The 20,124-nt window shown below is 41.6% G+C and overlaps 1 protein-coding gene across 1 annotated transcript; it reads right to left on the bottom strand.

The window, feature by feature from the left end:
• Window positions 1–480: 480 nt before the first annotated feature.
• Window positions 481–19,346, bottom strand: xrn1 (5'-3' exoribonuclease 1). Its single transcript, XM_026374164.1, has 41 exons — window positions 19,106–19,346; window positions 17,419–17,651; window positions 16,826–16,923; window positions 16,449–16,558; window positions 16,226–16,336; window positions 16,052–16,137; window positions 15,881–15,968; window positions 15,574–15,742; window positions 15,336–15,403; window positions 14,260–14,397; window positions 14,008–14,174; window positions 13,479–13,568; window positions 12,750–12,906; window positions 12,415–12,534; window positions 12,153–12,322; window positions 11,943–12,060; window positions 11,681–11,776; window positions 11,380–11,483; window positions 11,120–11,254; window positions 10,695–10,857; window positions 10,298–10,411; window positions 10,034–10,132; window positions 9,821–9,936; window positions 9,522–9,668; window positions 9,306–9,395; window positions 8,255–8,390; window positions 8,048–8,104; window positions 7,732–7,864; window positions 7,558–7,627; window positions 7,223–7,418; window positions 6,972–7,061; window positions 6,744–6,827; window positions 6,580–6,624; window positions 6,373–6,453; window positions 5,928–6,065; window positions 5,664–5,796; window positions 4,855–5,012; window positions 4,615–4,728; window positions 3,949–4,054; window positions 3,593–3,774; window positions 481–3,501 (listed from the first exon to the last, which is right to left on the bottom strand). The coding sequence occupies exons 1-41, from the start codon at window positions 19,178–19,180 to the stop codon at window positions 3,169–3,171; spliced, it is 5,118 nt and encodes a 1,705-aa protein (XP_026229949.1). The 5' UTR covers window positions 19,181–19,346; the 3' UTR covers window positions 481–3,168.
• Window positions 19,347–20,124: the final 778 nt, after the last annotated feature.

Here is a 20,124-nt window from a genome sequence, read left to right as displayed (position 1 = left end):
GGTGGAACATGTGTGTGTATATATATATGTGTGTGTGTGTGAGTGATTTGTTGTTGTCCATATGTTTTTTTGTTTTTTACTCCATAGACGTAGAATTTTATATGACGCACGTTAAACGACTAACACATTTTTCTCACCACACATTGACTTGTAGTTCTGCCTGTAAAGATGATTTCCACCTGGTTGAAAGGAACAAAATGTTTGTAAATGTTTCAATTTCATTGATGCCTGATTATAATGTTCAAACAGAACTTGAGCTTCAGAGGAACATTTCTACTGACTGATGGTGCTCACAGAATAAACGTTTTATCTTGTGTGTTTTTTTAAAGTGGTGCTTTGGTTTTGGACTTAATATCTACTAATAACCACGCACGCACCAGGTCACTGGTCTCTCCAGCTGTGAGGCTATTTAAGAAGTGATTTTTTTTAAGTCATCAGGTGCCGAGTACAGTTTCCCGTGGTGACGAGCAGGAGCCACAGTTAAACAAAAAGTTCACTTTATTAAATGGATATTTACAGCACATTCCTGAATCTAAACAGCAACACATTATCTTTTTAGAGCGAGAATTCAGACTCTGTCTCATTTGCAGGAAAAAAAACAGACATAAAAACATATACATCAGGTGTGCTTCAGTTTCCAAAATGTGTTGAAACCTCCCCTTATTGCCCCACGGCCTGGCAGACTTGTGATGAGTTTTAGAATATCAGCCTTAAAAACAATAATCATAATAAAAAAACATACATACTGGGCCTGTGTCCCTCAAAACAAGGACAGAGTAAATACATGTCACTACAGCTGCTTCCACTGTAGCTTCACCACAAACACTGAAACAACTAGACTTCAGATTACTTAGAAAAGACCAAGACGCATTATGTGTATCATTGCATAATAAAACAGACTGAAGACCGTCTATAAAAAGGGTTTCCATAAAATCCATAGTATGAAAACCAAAAAAATTAAAAACGAAGCAATTTTTATCCCAATGTACGATCATGTAAACGAGCCCAGATGTGCACAGAAGTGGACAATAAAGCCTCTCAGACTTTTAATTTAATGTAATGGCCATGTCATGAAATTATAAATGGTTTACTTGCTATGTAACACTGTTACTATGGCTGCATTTACACAGATACAAAAATAACCTATTTGCAATCGTTACACTTCTAATTAGAAATTCTCTTTTTGTATCAATTCGTGTTTCTGCCTCATTGATTATAAACTGTGTGTGGTTCTTGAATCCTACGTCACACACCTCTGAAGGGCCACTAAGCAAACCCTAACAAAAAAAATATCACATCTGACTGCAAACAAATACACAAATGTGATATCCGTCTAGAAAATACATATAATCACACGTTGTGACTTTGCATTTAAGATTTAAAATATCAATGTTCTCATACAATTCAGATGAGCCCCCGCGTTCAAGAGGAAAAATCCATCTGATTCTAGTGGAAGCAAGGAAATAGATCGAAAAGGTAAAAAAAAGTTTTTTGCACCTGTGTAAAAATCAGCCAACACAAAAAATAGAGAAACTTTATGCATGTGTGAAGCTGCTTCTGGACTCTGGCAGTGTATAAAGAATCCTGATGCTTTGTAGACTTAGAGCAAACATCAGAATAAAAGCGCCAAATTAAAGTGTGAGTGTGAATGACCTGCTGGTGCTCTGAATGAAACGTGACCGCGACCAAATGGGAAACATTAAAACAGCGTTGGACTGATCCATGCTGGACAACAAGCTGTACAACTACTGTACAACATACACAGAGCTTCACAGACTGTGACCAGTACGCGTGTAACCAGGATAGAAGGCCTGGGTTTCTGCACAGGCAGTCAACTAGTTTTCTAAAACAAGCATGTGTTGTTAAGAGAGGAAGCTGCCGCTGCGGAGAGAATCTGCCAAAAAGAGGAATTCAACCATGGCCGCACGTCCCTGAGTACCAAAATCCAATTTCAATCCAAGAGAGTTTCTGAAAAATAAGGACTGTGACTCAACCAATCAGCATTGAGACGTGTGATCTCAGGCTGTGTTGCCAGGAGGCCACAGGAGTCGGCTTCAAACCTCTCCTAAATACACAAGGCGTCACTTTCAGGGCTGTAGGTGGACGGTGCTGGGACTGTTACAAACTGAGAACACCGTGAAAAACCTGCATGTATATACGACTGCGCTGATACACGTTGAGCACTTAAGGTCATTTGCTTGAATTCATATTTCAACAAGACGACTGTGTGGGCAGTGTTCATTTGATCTGCACTAAGAGTGAAAGCTTGTTTCTGAACACACACTGCTGCAGGGAAACTAGCGCACTGCTCATGCAGTTGATGAATTCGTTTTTTTATTTACTTGTAGCTGCGGCCATCAGTTCTATCAGCTACGATAACACGGCACTCGACAAATAGGAAATGGGGAAGCAAAGTGGGCGCATCACCGGCCGGTGGGACGCCGGAGGGAATAAGAGAATAGAATCGACATCAGGCTATTATATGATCCACAGGAGAACAAATCATGATCCAGCTGTGGATAAAAATGGTAAAGAGTGAAGTGAAAGTTGCTAAATTAATGGATAAAATTAAAAGAATCATTGATTGCTGGTCTTGCCGTCTTCTGTGACCTCAGTGTTTAACTAGTAACCAGTAGAGCTACCAGACGTTAGAGCTTCTATAAACCACAACAGAGCATTAACATATTCAGTCAAGGAAGTAAGCCCTTCATGAATTCTGCCTAAAAGAGAAACAGGTTCACAAACTAAATCTCTTGTAGGGGAGATCCGAAGAAAAGACCCAGAATGCACCCTGTTCTTCTACTCTGGAGTCGTTTTCCCACACAGATGAGCCGCAAGTAAGCTGATAAAGGCAATGTTCTCGTTCATGATCTCATGTGGAGCAGTGAGGGGACGAAGGAGTTCCGACAGACGTGATATTTGTGTCGTGAGGCAGATGAATAAAGACGTTTGGTCGTCATGTTTTGAAGATGTTTAAAAGAACGTGACTGAAGCTGCTCACATGTTGTATGAGGGAAAGAAAATGTCATGAAGACGAGGTTTTGATGAGAAATGTTGAGACGGGCTTTAAAACAGTCCCCCACCCCCTCCCTACACACACACACACACACACACACACACACACACGTACACACCATGTTCTCGCTCACACACTCAAACACCAGCTCATCACTCTGAGACTTTAGCCGCCTCGAAGTTGACGGCCAGCTTTCTCTGCTTCCTCTTAGAGGCAGAGCCCGGGGTGTGGCCTGTTGATGGGACATTTTGCCGGGGGGGTGTGCACTGGGCTGCTGTCGTTGGGGAAACGGCATCTGCTGGGCCGGGGCTGGATGACGAGGGGATGCTGTTGGCAGCGTTCGGTAGCTCGCTCTGAGCATGTGGTTGCCCAGAGCGCTCGTTCTGGGCTTTCTGTGATTGGCTCCTGGCCACGGTATGGGCCGCATTGTAAAACTCCCGTGTTTCCTGGTTCTTCTTGTTGGCTGACACTCGTTTCTTGGTCACCTGCGAGGATCAGACGACAGAAGCAATGTTAACGTGAGGGGAGACTCACTTCATCAGGGTAGAGTGATAAGTATTTGTTGTGTGTGTTGACCTGTAATGGGATGAACTGGTTGTGTGAGCCGATGGGCAGTGTTGTTGCAGGCTGGGAGCGTGCGGCACCGGGGAAAGTTCCCGATGTTCCATAAAACGGTTGGTTTTGGTGGTGGTGAGGAGGCAGTGGCATTCCCCACAGAGGGGCAGGAGCATAACCTTGGGGGGGCAACAGCAAACCACCTGGAGAAAAAGAACATACGACACATAAGAGATCCAAAAGAAACTGACAACTTCAGTGTAAACGTATCGTTGCCTGCTCCAAGCCACAAACCTGTGTTACTACTGAGATTAAAGAGCTGCTCTCCAACCTCAGCAACAGAGTACTCACCTCAAACGTAAAGAGGGAACACTAACCTTGTTGGCTGAAGACTGGGGTCATGGCTCCTAAGGCTGGAGCTCGTATCTGACCCACTCCCGGGTATAGAGGAGGTGGGAGAGGAAAGCCCGAACCAACAGAGTTCTACAGATACACAAGAGGACAAAGAAAAGACTCAAACATGTCAATGTCCACACAGACCTTGATGTCATGGTCATGTAACCAGAGTAACGGAGGAGCTGACATGCAGCCATGCCTCCTAAATCTCAATGACACACCGTGCAGGTCAAGATCCATCAGTGTGACCTTAACTGGTCTGCAATGAAAACCATGCCATGTCAAATGTCAAGTCATTTCTAAAGGGCCTTAAACTTCCCTTCCAGCAGAGAATATTTAAAGCTAATCATAAAAATAAGATCATCTTAGTGTTACTATTACAGTGTATTATATTACATTATTACACATCTACTGGTATAATAATAATAATATAACTATTATTGTTGTTGAAATACAGAAGTAAAGTAAATGTACTTTCCACCCCTGACTAAACCAGGGAAACACAAAACGGATGCTTTGACTCAAAGATCTGATGAATCACATCAACTATCCTGCGATAGCTCTGATGCCCTGATGTAAATAATTTAACGATCACATGTGGTTCAAATGAAGCACAGCACTTAAACACAAACACAAATGTGTCGTACCAGTCTTTGGAGGGCAAAGAAGGCTGCTTTCTCCTTGGCATCACTTTCTGACTGACACTGTGGGCCGTGAACCATCAGCCCGTTAGACAGCTTCACCTGACTCACAACGAGACCCTGCAGGAGCAGATGTTAGGTCAAAGTTCAAGGAAACAGAAACAGACAAAACATGTGGGGGGAAAGTGTTCATAATGTGTAATGTAAGAGATTCTGGTGTGTGTTGAAAAGACGATCACTATTAACCTGTCTGTTGCCTATAAAGCTGTACTCAGGCGGTGCCATGCCTAACCCCACACAGACACAAGCCAACTCTGACACCTTACTGCCCAGCACGGTGTTTGAGGGGTTGGCAGAGGACGCTGATGCAGCTGTGTCACCGTGAGGGACGTTCATCTTAGCCGCTGGTGGGGAGAGAGGGAGAGGGGGAGAGAGAGAGAGTGAGAACAACATACAAGGTTACAAAGTTGGTACAACCTACAGTGGCAAGAAAAAGTATGTGAACCTTTGGCTTTCTGCATTAATTTGTCATAAAATGTCTGATCTTCATCTAAGTCAACAATATTAACAAATTCACTGTCCGTCCATGTGTGTGTAAATGATGTGTCATGCTCCCTGAAACACTGTGACATCAGGAAGAAAAAATCCATTGATGGAATAACCTGGTCATTCATTATATTCAGGTAGTCAGCTGAACTCATTCTTTGGGAACATATTGTTGCTGAACCTAGACCTGAGCAACATGCAGCAACCCCAGATCATAGCACTGCCCCCACAGGCACTAGGCTTACTGGGTGTATCACTTCATCCATTTGTAGATTGTCTGCCAAACTGTAGACTGGTAAATTTGTCTTTTGAAAAAGTGAGGTTTGTGAGATTTTTATAATTGATCACATTTTTTGACAAAACACATACTTTTTCTTGCCACTGTATAAGTTAGTCGGTAGAGCTTATTCAAGTGCTGTTGGTAAGAAAGATAAAATGTATAATGTACAATCTACAAAATAAAATCTTTACTATTAAACTTGTAGTCAGAAATAGAGGGAGTTCAGTACCTAGTTTTTTGGAAGATCGTCTCCTGTTCTGTTGCTGGACTCCAGACGGGGCATTGTTCATCTCTTGTGGCAAAGCACTTCCTTTTCCAGAGCCGTCGATCTTTAGCATCTCCTTCAGCACCATGGTTCCCTTCTATACAAAAAAAAAAAAACAACCAAGACACTTCAATGATGATGTCCTAGTGACCCTGTGACCCCTCTGTTCCAGAGGACTCTCACGTCTCTACTGTGAAGACTTAACCAATCCATGCCTCCGATACTCACCATGGCAAATGACTGTGGAGACAACGGGCTGTCGGACTGGCTGGTTGGGGCCTGTGGAGGAGCAGCAGCAGGTGGGGTCTGCTGGCTACCCTTGGAGATCTTCAGACTGGCAATGAGGTCCTCGAACTCAGTTGCAGCCTGAGTGAGAGAACGGTGACGGGAGACAGCGGAAACAAAGTGGTGAGACATTATTTTACACTTCTCATCTTCACTTGTGTGAACAGGTGAGAAGGCAGCAACAGCATTAGATTCCTATACTCTCTGGTAAAGCGGTGAAAGGCAAACAACAAGGTTGAACAAACTGACCCATCTCGATCTAATGTGGACGATTTAAGCAACTTTAGCCAAACAAAACTCAGCCCTTCATCCCCCAACATGCAACACAGTGTGACGCAGCTTCACATTCTCTAGAGGTGAAAGAAAAGCAAACTGAAAGTGCGTGAACCTTATTGGCCGTGTTCTGTGTGGGAATAAGGGAGTTGGCGTCTTCGTTTTTCTTCAACAGTCTGATGCCTCCAACTGGGGTCTGCAAAATACACAAAGAGAGAAAAGAAAAAAAATACACATTGTATGTTAACATCTGGAAAATACATATGCAAATATTGCACAGTGGCTCACGTCTTAAAGTCATGGCTTGTGTTTGTGCACTCACAGCTTTGTTGGAGTGCTGGTTCTTTCCCTGCTGGGCCTGTTCTTCCTACAGTGTGGCACAGGGTTGATCATGTTAATTAGTCTAGTGTATTGATGCACACTATCTGTGTGTGTGTGTTATCTGTACTTTATGTGAGGTGTAAATACGCGCACACACACACTTACATTACTGTGCCAGTGAGCTGGAGGTTTGTTAGGAGGGCCGGAGTTCTGCAGAGACTGCCACACATTACTGTACTCATCTTTACTCTGGATGGAGATTTAAAGAGAAAACATTGCACAGTTAGTGGTGAACAGTGCTCCTTGACCTCAACTATTACTTTATGCACATAGTCTCCATTAGTTCAATCTATAGCGTGGGCATTTGTAAAGTGAAGTGGTGAACATGGTTACCTTGGCCTGTTGTTTCTGGATGGGACCTTTAGAAGGAGAGTTCCTGTTGACCTGGGCGGCTGCCTTCGCCACACCATGTTTGTTGTTATGCTACAGATAAGGGATGAGCAGGTAGAATGGTAAGAGGAGAGACAGCAGTGACAGAATGGAAGAAGCTAAAGGAATACATTTTTACCATTTTGTCATTTCAGACAAGACAGAAAAAAAAACTGCTTGTGTGACGTATTCTCTGCATCCTCTCCTGTTCTTACCTGTGTGGGTATAAAAGGTGACCGCGGTGAGTGGTTGAGGCCGCCCAGCTGGCGGTGTGAGCTGAAGTTGGCGCTGGCAGCTGGCTGAGGTTTCACGATGGCTGTGAGCTTGTGGGAGGTGTGATCCACTCGAGCTCCGTGGGAGAGGTTGATGAGAGCGCAGGGAGGGAGGCGGTAACCTCGAGGTGAGGTACACCTGGGGAGACAGACGACACCATGGTGACAAGGCTAGTGAGGGAGGCAGCAATTCACTCAAACAGAGAAATGTGAATGTTCTGGAAAAACATTTACACACTCAATTGCTACAGTTTTTTTTTTTTTTTTTTTTTAATTACCTGATGTTGAGACCACCAGTAAAATCTTCATCAAACAACACTTCATAGAGAACCTCTGCCTCACGATCCGCTGCAGACACAGACACAGACATGTTACGTACACATCTCCTTTGTCATATCACACATTGGTAGAATATTTAAATTGATCAAACCAATTAAACAGTGGGTCTTTACCTCCTTTAATGCCGATAATGGTTCCTCTAAGTCCCAGTGGCACAGTGAAGCTCTCCCTGATGTTAATGACTCTGTCAAACAGCCGATACTCTGCGTCTGGGTCTGGAACCACACCCTGCTGCTGCTCCAACGGCTACGCACAAACACAGACATTTATTTGTTGTTCAGTGAATGGTAAAAAAAGAATGGCATTACTGTCATCAATAAAGGGGCCATTAATCATCTGCTTATTGGGGAAGAAGGCGTATCACAAATCTGACTTCTCATAAGCATTTACACAAACTCATAGGCTGACACAGAGGCAAAATGTACCAACCCTGAAGAGCAGATGAGGCTTAACTGTCACACGGACTTTCTTGGTGCTCTTCTTCACCTGAGAGTAAGTGGGAGAAAACGAGGAAGAGGTTAGGACATGGGGACAGTAAACACATAATGTGTATGTGTGTGTGTGTGTGTGTGTATATGTGTGTGTGTGTGTGTGTGTGTGTGTGTGTGTGTGTGTGTGTGTGTGTGTCGCAGTCACCTTCGATTTCTCTACTGCCTCCTCGATCCTCTCCACAATGGCGGTTTCCAGCACTTGTAGATCACATGATGCCCTGCTGATGGAGCTGACCGGGTGACTCTTCAGCCATGAAGTGATTTCAGACACTTTCTCTGCCCTGTGGAACGTCCAGAAATGTCAGCGTTCATCGATAAATACTCCATCAACTGAAGGCACTCAGTTGAAACTCTCAGGGTGTTTTTACAGCTTGTTGTGTCTGGATCTTGAGACTTAAATAGGAACCGGGATTTGACCCAGATCAAGCTGGACCATGGTTTGGTTAATGTTTCTAATGTGAAAGCATATTTTGGATAGTTTGGACCTTTTGACTGTTACAGGAAGCTGACACAGGCAACTGTCACACCTTAAACAATAGAAGCGACTGGATAGCATAGTGGAAACATCACCAAACTCCATGTGGGAGAATCCCAGGGTTCGAAAACCGGCTGTGGCCTACCTCCAGTAGGGGTCCTTAGGCAAGACTTCCTTACGCTTACCCTGCCTTTGCACCTCAGATGTAAATCGCTTTGGATAGAAACGTCTGTCAAATGACTAAATGTAAATGTAAGAATAATGGGAAAAGAAGTAGAAAATGAGCAACTGGGGTGAGGAGATGAGACATTAGATTTAAAGTTTAGTCAGAGGACAGACTGAAAGACTCAATTTGAAAAAATGCCAAAATGTTTTTACTGAGAGAACGAGAGAGGGGGGGATATGAGACGATGGGAGAGCCATGTCCCTTCAAAGTCAAGAAACTACAGCAGCAGTACATCAATCAGTGGGAGTCTAGGATGACGCAGTCCACACAGTGGAAGTTCTTTAGTGTGATCCCAAAACTGCAGCGTGAGACAAAAACTAACGAGGTCAAACGTAGACAAACATGGACTCTCCATTGGTTTAGAGTTTCAGGTGTGAAAATGCCTTCAGCTCTTCGCACATATTTTTTCACCCTCTCTATAAGTCTGGATTCATACTTCAACTGCCAATTTGTACCTAAAAGTACATTGAGGTTACGTGTGTATGTGGATTTTACCCATTCTGGTCTTCTCCAGGCCAGATGTCGTCTTCGTAGAAAATATCATCATGACTGTTTCTGGACACTGTGTTGAACACTTCAGAAAACCTAGAAGAACATAAAGAAAAGCATAATTAAAAATGTTCAAATAGCGCAGCATATGTGACTTTTCACAACTGTGCTCTGTTAGAGTTTAAACAGTAGTAGTGTTACTGTCGACGCCTTTGGGATTACCTTTCCAGATATTCAGCTAACAATTCTTCCACAGCACCCGAGTAGAGCCACTCCTTTTCTGTTCTCTTGGTGTAACCGGGAACCTCCTCATTCTTCTTGTTGAACTTCAGGTTCAGACCAACATTCGCTCTTTGCTCCCCACACGGACTGGGCGTTAGAAACAACAAGAAAAATAAAAGCTAAATTAACCCGGACATATTCCTAATGCAACAATTAAGCAGAAAACATTTCTGCTGCAGATCTGAACGTGAAACGGTGAATGAGGAAATCTCCACCATGGGTACGTTCTTAACACTCACTTCCTCTTAGAGCCTCTGCCAATGAAGATGCTTCCTGAGAAGCGCGAGACAAGATAGCTGGTGATGCCAAGACGAGATGCCAAAACATAGCCGGGAAGGTACTTCACACAGTATTTCTAAAACGTATAAGATAAACAGATGTAGGTACGTACAGTAAACATACAAGTCTTCTAAACGCAATTTCTGAGTTAAAAGTGTTTGTGCATCTCTTACATGCTGATTCTGGATTAAGGGTTCCAGCTGCGGCTCGTGCGGCACGTTGAAGACTACGCGTACCCGGCCTTCTTTAATGACATCACTGGAATCTTGCACCTGTTGAGACAGTGATGAAGACATATTTCATAAGCCACCAGGGCTATGATTAAATTATACAGTCTTTATTTTTAGGTTCAAACTTCTAAGCAGCTGTTTTTTATCATTTAGTGTTTCTACAGTATAATGATCTAATGATATCGAAGCAGACAGCTGATCCCGTACCTCTCCCATGGCACCGTAGTATGGGTTCCCCACCATGAAGACAGTGGTTCCTTGAGGGAAGAGTTCATCTAAGCTCTTGAAGGAGGTCAAAATCGAGTAATAAGCCTTGATGTCCTGAAAAGATTAAGGGAGATGTGGAATATGGATAAGTGAGTTATTGTAAATTACTTTGCTTGATGACAGAGTGCAGTAGCATGTTCAGGATTTTGAATTGGAGGTTTCTGTGAATGTAAATTTGTATCAGTGACATTAAAATACTTACTTACTTTACTATCTCTCTACTACAAACAGAAAATAACATGCATTTGGTATTTGCAAAGTTTATATGAATGTTTACATTATGTTAACTTGTCTGTGCTCCTTAGCTTTGGTTGTTTTTTCTAAAACCTCAAAGTACCTTAACCACGGTCTGGTAGGCGAAAGGGAGAACTTGTTTGGCCCACTGTTTCTCTAGCTCCACCACTCCATTGGCTTTGGGGACATATTTCCTTCCTGTCAGCAACTGGCCGTACAAAACCACCTCCGTCTCATTTATAATGATGCCTTTCCTCTTCATGAAACTGTGAGAATGAGAAATGAATTGTGAAAGGAATCCCAAACATAAGAATAAGCATGATCGTGACAGAACAAAACGGTACAATAAACATGGGACAACTAGAAATAACATAATAAACAGCAGGTTTCACATTATGGTCATCATCAAAATAACCAAATATATTTTTTGTCAATATCCCCTACAAACTCAACAATATACCTTTGACACATTTATGCAAAAATGTTTCAAATATGACAGTTAGTTTTCTCATTTTGCGTGTGACATACTATTCAGTGATTCCCTGGACATCTTTGACCCAGTCCTTCTGCTCCTTGTCAGACATGCAGGTGACTTTGGTGGGAGGGGGAGTGGAAGGTCTGTCATACACTTTCTGGACACCAGGAGGTTCCTCCAGACAAAACCTGTAAAAACATGGTGAACATTTACTTTGGAAGTTTCTTTGGTGACCTCCAGTGGTGGGACTGAAACAGACACGCTAGTATGAGCTGACCTCTAACTGCATGCACTGGGCTTTTGTAATCCTTACTTGGTTTCTCCATCTGACACCGCAATGATGCGAGCTTCCTCTAGATGAGGCCAGTTGACAAACACAGACTTTCCCAGCACTTGTGCAGCAACATTGTCGCATATCTAGAAAGGAAAAGGAAAAACAAAGAGAGAAAAGAGGGACACAGTAGATGTGAATGAAAGGCAGAGACATATGCAACATAAGTTCTAAATGGCTAAAAACAAACAGACAAGCTCCTACCTCTCAAGCTGTTTAGATATGACAGAAAGTCATATGGAATAAATAAAAGTGAGACCAATAAACACAAACAAAACTTTACCGTCTCTCCTTCTTGCCCGGCCAGGATGTCCAGCATCATGTTCTCCCCTCTGCTGCTTTGCTGGAACACGACCACCCCAGTCTTCTTCTTAAAAAACTGGAGACAGCAAGTGAGAGGGCTCAATTAACAGAGGAGGGAAAAAAAGGAGAGCTTGAAATCTAGAGAAAAACTGCTTCTTTATTAAATGTTGCTTTTTTTATTACAATATGTGTCAATAGATAAGGTTTAGATCATAAGTCTGTACATATACAGACACACACACCTTATGTTTGATGTGTTGCAGAGTGGGAAAGCCGCAGAAGTAGAGAGCAGAGCGGTCGACGCGCTTGTAGTCGTGATCTAAAGAGACTTGCCAGGCATCCATGGGGATGTGTCTTTTCCTGAATCAGTCAAACACAGTAAAATGAGACTTTCTACATATCCTCTCTATTTTTTTCAAACAATATTTTGCATTTCTCTGAATGGTCCTTACATGGCATGGCAGTGGACGATGTCAGGGAACAGATGGGGCAGGGTGGAGCTGTACATGAAGTCGATTTCCTTGTCGTACGAGTAGACTGCACACTCGCTGTGCCGGTTCCGGGCCTTCTCTTCTTTAGTCAGCTTGTGATTGTAGAGCTCCATGGCTGCTAGTAAGCACCTCTGTACAGTAAAACACACATAATTCGACTTTTAATATGTTTTCTTAAATGACTGTGGCATTACGTCTCCTCCAACTGTTTGTGTGTGTTTACCTCATCTATGAAGGGAATGAGAACCACAGCCTCCCATTCCTGCTGCTTTCCATTAAGATCCATTTTAAAGTCGGGAGGGTAATACTCAATGATGGGAGAACTTTCACTGGTCATCAGGTGCTGAAACAATCAAAACAAGCCATTATCACCTTTATTATTTCAGATTTTAGTCATTAACCCTGTTTTACCATTTGCTATGTCGACTATGTTTAAAATACACAATTTCAGACACTTGCAGCAAGGAAGCTGCACATATTCCTAACAGAGTTTTAAAAATACAAAACAGGCTAACACCTGCATATCTGGGTGTGTGTATTTGGATGTGTGTGCGTTACCCTGTAACACTCAGGAAGCAGCCCCATACTGGCAGCAGGCAGGACTGCCAACAGCTGTTGGAAGGGCATGAAGGGTTTCTCGAGGTCAAATGTCAGTTTTAGCCCAGATATATTCCTGATGTCAGACAGGAAGGGAGCATAGTGGCAAGGGTAGTACCTACAGAAACAAATATTGGTTAAAAACATTTTTTTTAAAGGGAAGAAACTGAACAGAGCAGAGAATTCTTTTTGTGTTGTTTTTCGCAATGTTCAAACATTGTCCTATATCATGACATTACCCGCTTATCCAGGTTGCTTGAATTGAGAGAAACTAAGAGTAGACTAACTGGGAATTCATGAGATGTGGCTGGCAAGTAAGCACTACTGAAGCCACATCCCATCCAATCTACACCAACTCCAACTTCTGTTCAGCGTCTCTGTCATCAGAACAGCGTCTGTGTGTCTGTCTGTCAGTGGCAATTTGCTGGACAAACACAATTTTCATGTTGGCTCAGCAGAAAGTCATCAGTTATGTTTTTGTGTCTGGTTTGATTAAATTTCTCCTGGCCACTACAACTGGTGGTGAGAATGAAATCCAACAGAATTTTAAACAGACTGAGGTCTGTTCTTTAGACGCGTTTGATAAAATGGAATTCTATCCGCTTTGCGAGACGTGTGACTGATGGATGAAAAAATCTGTCTAAAGCGTTTCCTATGTGGCTTTGTGACATGTGTAAGAGATGTTCTTACCAGCTCCAGGACTGAACCCCGTGGTAATAGTAGTGCAAAATCCACTGGATACCTTCCACATAACACCTGGCCTGCTTGGCGAGGAATTCACTGCGAATGGAAAAACATATTTTAGAAAGAAGCAAATCACGAATTGATGTACTGGCAACTAGTTAAAAGCAGTGTGTTTTATTGTCTCACAGTGAGAGTCTGTCCCAGAGATAGAAACTGTGTTGTCTCAGAAATGAAACAGACAGTGAGGTAGGTGACCCTTCATGATTTATGTGCACACCAGCCAACTATTAAAAATGGATATGTCAATTCATTTTAGACCTAACGAGTAGATTCTCTTCTACATGGAGCTAAATGTGCAGACATACATGAAAACGTCATAAGCACTTTTATTTGTCCATAGTCCAACTCTTCGTCCTTAGTCATGTCTTTTTCTGAAACCTTGTGTGTGTGTGTGTGCGTGTGTGTGTGGGCGTGTGTGTGTGCGTGTGTGTGTGTGCGTGTGTGTGTGTGCGTGTGTGTTTGTTTATGCACTCACTCAGACACCACATCCACGCCCATCTTGGTCATGTAGTAGGTGCGTTTGTACTGTCTAAACTCCGTTTCAAATATATCGTCCTCCTCTTCCTCATCTTCTGCCACCGTTACCTCCTCTTCTCCAGCCACTCCACCTGATGAGGTCAGAGCTGCCAGACAGAGGGCATCCTACAAACAACAGGAATATAGAGATTGCAGGAAAAGGAACACCTACATAGAAACTGTGTTTACTTTTATTTGCTGCATCTTCTACCTCCTTCTTGTTGGTGTCTTTTCTAGCAGCTTCTTTCTCTGCCGCCAGTCCGGCCGCTTCATTCAGATACTTATTGCCGACTTTACTCTCAAACCACTTCAAGTCCACAAATACCTCGCTGAAATGTTCCCGGTCAAACTGGAGGGAGTCAGAAAACAAAAAGTTCCATTTTTATTTAAATTATTTAAATGATCCTAGATCTGCAAAAAAAATATATAGGTACAAGATACAACTCTTATCAAAAAGTCGGGACACTGCAAGATACTGTAAAAAAATCGACTGCAATGATTTGCAAATCATTTGAAATCTACATGAGCAAATAGTTTAACAAATAAAGAACAACATTTCTCAATCTAATGACATCCCTAAAATAATTTGGGGACGTCATCATCTAAAGTACATAACTGCACTAAAGATTAAGAGAAAACGAAGAAATTCCAGTATGAAGTGTCAGTGAAGATGGTTCGTCTTTCTGAGGGCAAGTAGAAAACTGTCCTGTGGTTTGACAAGTCAATATCTAATCCAGGCTAAAGAGGAAAGGGACAATCCGGCTTGTTATGAGCTCACAGCTCAAAGGCTAACATTAGAGATGCTTTGAGGGTGTATCTCACTGTGTGAAGGCACCATTAATGTTGATTTTGAGTTTTAGAGGAACTTATGGTGACATTAAGACAGGATCTTTCTCCATCTCTGACCTTGCTTAATTCAGTAAGAAAAAGCCAAACCACACTCTGCACGTATTTCAACAGCATGGCTCAGTAGGAATAGAGTAATGTCGCCCACTGTAAAGATTTGGTGCATTATGAACCAAACTGCTGAGCAGGTGAATAGATTTCTCAAAATTCCTGAGCTTCAACATTTGATATATGGTCTTCTGCTAATTTTAATCAAATCTAAATAATAAAAAAAATGATATGCCAAATAATGTCAATTACTGCTTCCATTTTATGTACTATTTACCTAGCATTCCAACTTTTTAGGATCCAACTTGGGACTTTTTAGGATCACTTACAAACAAATGTTCCAGCCAAGTCAACAGCACTGATGATACAAATTAAGAATCTACATTGTCTCACCTCAGAAAGCTTCTCCAGGTATTTCTCAAAGTTTCTGAGGTTTAGATGGCCGTACTCATTCAGATAACCTGAGGGAGAACACAGAAATCTGTTTAGTTTCTATGTTTATCATAATAAATCCAGTATCTGGTAATATAATAGCACGATCAACGCTTGAATTTAAAGACCTACTAATAAAATAACTTATCGAGATATTGAGAAAATCTTAGTATTGCCTATTTGTGTGTGTGCATCTCACCATCCAGGCTTGGTAGCACACTGATGTAGGTCTTGTACAGCAACGGTAAAGCATCATGGTTGATGTGAAGATGAGGAAGGTGAGGGATGAAATCGTTTCCCACCAGGAAGCCCATAAGAATCCAGTCGTCTATGATTCGCTCCAAGTCATATTCAAAACTGAGCTGATTCTGAACCAAAAACTTAACATCACTACACTGCTTACTTGTAACATATAGCAATGCAAAACACATTAAGACACAAAAACGTTCAATACGTAAATGTTTTTAATTTCCATAATTCATGTGGAATTTTGTGGCATATCTCACCCTGAGCTCAGAGAACTCATAGTCGATGTACTCCCTCATTAGAGACAAGTGAAGTAAATGAAAGGTAGTTTCCTCCGGAGCTGTTATTCTGAATGAGAAGGAAAGAAATAAGTGTTATGAAAAGAAAAAATGTAGACACATATATAATAGGAGAAAAAAATTACTAAACACCTTTTCTGGGACTTCTTTCCTCCAAAGCGGACCTCTTCTCTGAGCAGGGAGAAATTTGGCTCATGGCTGGTTAAACCCAACATTATCTACAACACACGTGTGCAAAGATAGTGTAAACATCCACAGGGCATCAAAATGGCATTGTGTCTAAATCAATGAGCAAGTAAACCCTACCAAGTCAGCATCGAGGCCGTACAGGCAGTGCCGGGTGTTGGGGTCGTGTCCTGGCTTGCTGTTCTCTGAGCGAATAAACTCCATGATCTTGTGTTCTCCTTCCCCTGGTGTCTACAAGAAAGAAAAACACACACATGCCGTCTAAGCACTACTGACTTAAGCTGTAGCTGAATCACTGTAACTGTGGTCAGAAACTACAGTGGAGGGCAAGTGGTTCACACACCTCATGACCAGACAGGTAGACTTTCACATTCTGCCATAGCTTGTCAGTGGAGAGCTTGTTGTGGACGAAATAAGTGAGCTGCTCCTGAAGTCTCGCCATGAATTCAGTACCTGGAATAATTATTTACAGTATGTAAACTTACTTTCTGTCTAGTGCAGAAGAAAACTGATCATGCAACAGCGCAGTAAATAAAATTGACTTTTAACAAGCAGTTTAGTAATACAAACAGTAAAAAAAATACAGAAGACACACTTCCACAATTCCCAAAAGATAACCATTTCAAATGTATTTAGAAATTCACTGTCACTTTAGAAACATTGTCCTGCTATAACAGAGTGTATACTTGTGATGTTGTTCTTGTGTAAGAGCATCCCTACCAGGAGTGATACAGTTGGAGTCAAAGCGGGCCTCTGTGGGAAGCACCTCTCCTTTGTCCAGAGCTTTTTTAATCTTGTCCTCTGCTTCTTTGGCAGACCTAGACACACACACACACACACAGATGTATATAGATATAATAGAGAGCAAGTCGAACTAACTGGCCAACCTTGAGGCTCACACTTTTTTATACACTGAAAAGAATTTTACTAAAAGTTCCTTTAATATATCTAAACAAGAGTTTGCATAGCGATCAGATAAATAAATAAAAACACAGTTAATATTAGTAGCTTCAGACTTGCTTGTAAAATTCAATTTCTTTATTTGGTGACCTCATGAAAAGCTAATCCAACAACCTTATATTTAACTATCACCTTTAAAGTTGAGGAGAGGCCTTTAAGGTTGAAAGAGCTATAAAGGTCAAAATCATTCTATTAGGATTTTTTATTATTACCTATTAGCATTTTGGTTAACTTGTGATTAAACAAGGAGCTCACGGTCATCAAAATTTGTTCAGATAACCCAAATTAACCTTTGCTGGGTGACATCAAATACACAAAGAGAGGCAAGAATCTTGGCCTGCAGCCATCTCTACCTGAATCTCCGTCCCCTCTGCTGGTTCATCTTCGCCCTCGGTGCCACACCGTCCACAGCCATGAAGAAGACCTTACGAGGCTTGATGATCCTGAAGAGCACTTCTAGGTAATGGAAGATGTCGGCAAAAATCTTTTCCTCCGAGATGCGAAAATGGACATCCTCGTCGTTTGGGTGCGAACAGTGGTGGATGATCCCATTCATGTCTAGATAGAGATTGTCAAATTCTGGAATCTGCAGTAAGAAAGAAGCAAAAGGAAAAAAAACAGCAATGCTATGTATAATACAGTTACAAGGAAAGGTGACTGGAACTATTTGCATTTTCCTAGTTTTCTACATAAATTAGTCACGAACTGTGATCTCATCTTCACCAAAGTCCCATATATCAACAAAAGAATATTTCAAAGCGAATGTCTTCATTATACAAACCAATTAAACATACATGTGATGAAAAAAGTAAGTAAGTAAAACAGTGCTTTAATAACTGATTAAACAAGCTTTGGCAGCAATAAACTCAAGCAAGCTCCTCCTGTAGGTGTAGATTAGGCCTGCACAACATTCAGGAGGAACTTTGGACTTTTCTTCCTGAAAGAACTACTTTAGCTCAGATATAGAAATTACAAAACACTGCCATTAGTTTTCTTGTGACTAAGTTTTCTACAATACTTCTGTGAAGAATATATGGTATTGAATTTACCGTCTATAATACATTTCTCAACAGCAACTTTCCTGTGATGTATTGTTTTGGCATCTGTAACAGAAGGTTTCCCTCACATGACAAACTTCAGGGCCATTAGTGAAAGGGTAGACTTGCCATTGTCAGTCACCAAAAGGATTCTAGTGGATTCCTCCAGTGTGATACAGACAAAAAAAAACAAACTAAAAACTCTCCCCCAACACACTGACAACTATGTGGACATGTTTTAGGAACGGTGACTGTGGCATTACCGTAAGACAGGAGCACACGACATACTTCCCATGTCGAGTGTAATGTTAACTAATGTGTAAGTGTATTGTCTTACGCAATGACAGTGAACAGCGTCCAGCTGATGAAACCACTGCCCCAGCGCTGAAATAATTTCTACTGCTGGCGAAACTAGGCCACCTCCGTCTAACCAGTGCCGCTAAAGTAGACTAAATTACTTCATCACTTACAGGTTGACCACATATGTGATAACTGTATTTAAAAACCTTTCACACACTGCAGAGCACGGTGGCTGTAAACTAGCCGCCAACAATAACTAACTGCACACTCTATTTACCTCCTGTTAGCTCAAATTAATTAGCTAACGTTAGCAGACAGTGGTGGGTTATTGTTGTTCACAATATTCTTCAACAACAAAAACCTCAAATATCCAGTGGTAACTTACACACATATACTATGTTATACTGACTTTGACCTGTTTGACATTAAAATGTGTAAATCTTATTTTTATTAATAGTAATCAAACTACAGCAGCAGGCTAGTAAGTGCTGCGAATTGGTAAATAACGTTACGCCTGTGTTAAAGCTACATAGTATATAGGTTAAGGGAGTCAAAATGTTTAGCAACAAGAGAGCTGTCCTGCCGCCGGCAAAAACATTGATAAGCTACGTGGAATGAAAGGCCCTCAGGTCGCTGATAGCAAACAGCTAGCCAGGCTAACGCTAAGGCCACTGGTATCAGTAAGCGGCGTGTGGTGTCCTACCTGATGTTCCTTGACAACTTCACTTAGACAAGGATAGCGCTCTGAAATCCATCGGTAAAATTTCGGTACCCCCATCTTCACCACGGAAATTCCAACGTCTGGATCAATACGCAGCCAAAACGGAAAGGATATATTCAGCTATGTAAGTAACACTACCTAAATACAAGCAAGGCTCAACTGGGTAACATCAGAACTTGGTTTGAGTGGAGGTTTTGTTTCCAACGGCCGCTAAGTAGCTAGTTGTCCGTGGTCCGTCTGCTAAAACATTCCGCCGATACTCAGTAAACATTAGTTCCATTTAGTTGTGTCCCATCGATCTTTTTCTTATCTCTCGCGGCTAAGATAAGATGTTAATACATGAAAAAACAAACACAAAAACAAAAAGCAACATCTGAAATCATTAATAGAAAATCAAGAAATACTGAGTCAGCAATAAAGTCATTCTGAAGTAATAATGAAGACATTAATTTGAACCTACTTAATATATATATTTTTTTTTTATCTTTTTCTTTTTTTTTTTTTAGCATGTTTCATTTATTTACTATTTGATTATAATTGATTATTTTGACCTTACCAGGTATCTTATTTAGATTTTTATGTCAAAAATGTCACTTGAAGACTGAAAATGGTAACCTGTTGGACAACCTTCATAATGTTAGACTGAATCAAACGTTTTTCAAGGTTCAACATTCAAAAAACTTAATTAACCCCAGAGGGAAATTGTTTTGCCTCATTACAGTTCTCAACACAGGCAGAAAGAAAAGGAACCACAACCAGGAAACATCCACACAAACATAAATACACTATACCATCAATAGAGAGAACTCAATATATATACAGAATATGTGAGACTGCAGAGTCACCAGAGAATTTCTGAAGATGGCTGGACGCTATACCTGAAGTCTGAGGTGTACAGGGTGAAAAGAAATGGAGACAGAACTGTCCCCTGTGCTACACACCACAGTGTCAGACAAACAGTTCTCAAGACGTACTGTGGGCGGTTGTTGAGGTAGTCCATG

The sequence above is a fragment of the Anabas testudineus genome, chromosome 17 (genome assembly GCF_900324465.2).
Source record: "Anabas testudineus chromosome 17, fAnaTes1.2, whole genome shotgun sequence".
NCBI lineage: Eukaryota > Metazoa > Chordata > Actinopteri > Anabantiformes > Anabantidae > Anabas > Anabas testudineus.
The sequence above is the reverse complement of the archived record's forward strand: the minus strand, read 5'-3'. Positions and strand labels throughout refer to the sequence as shown.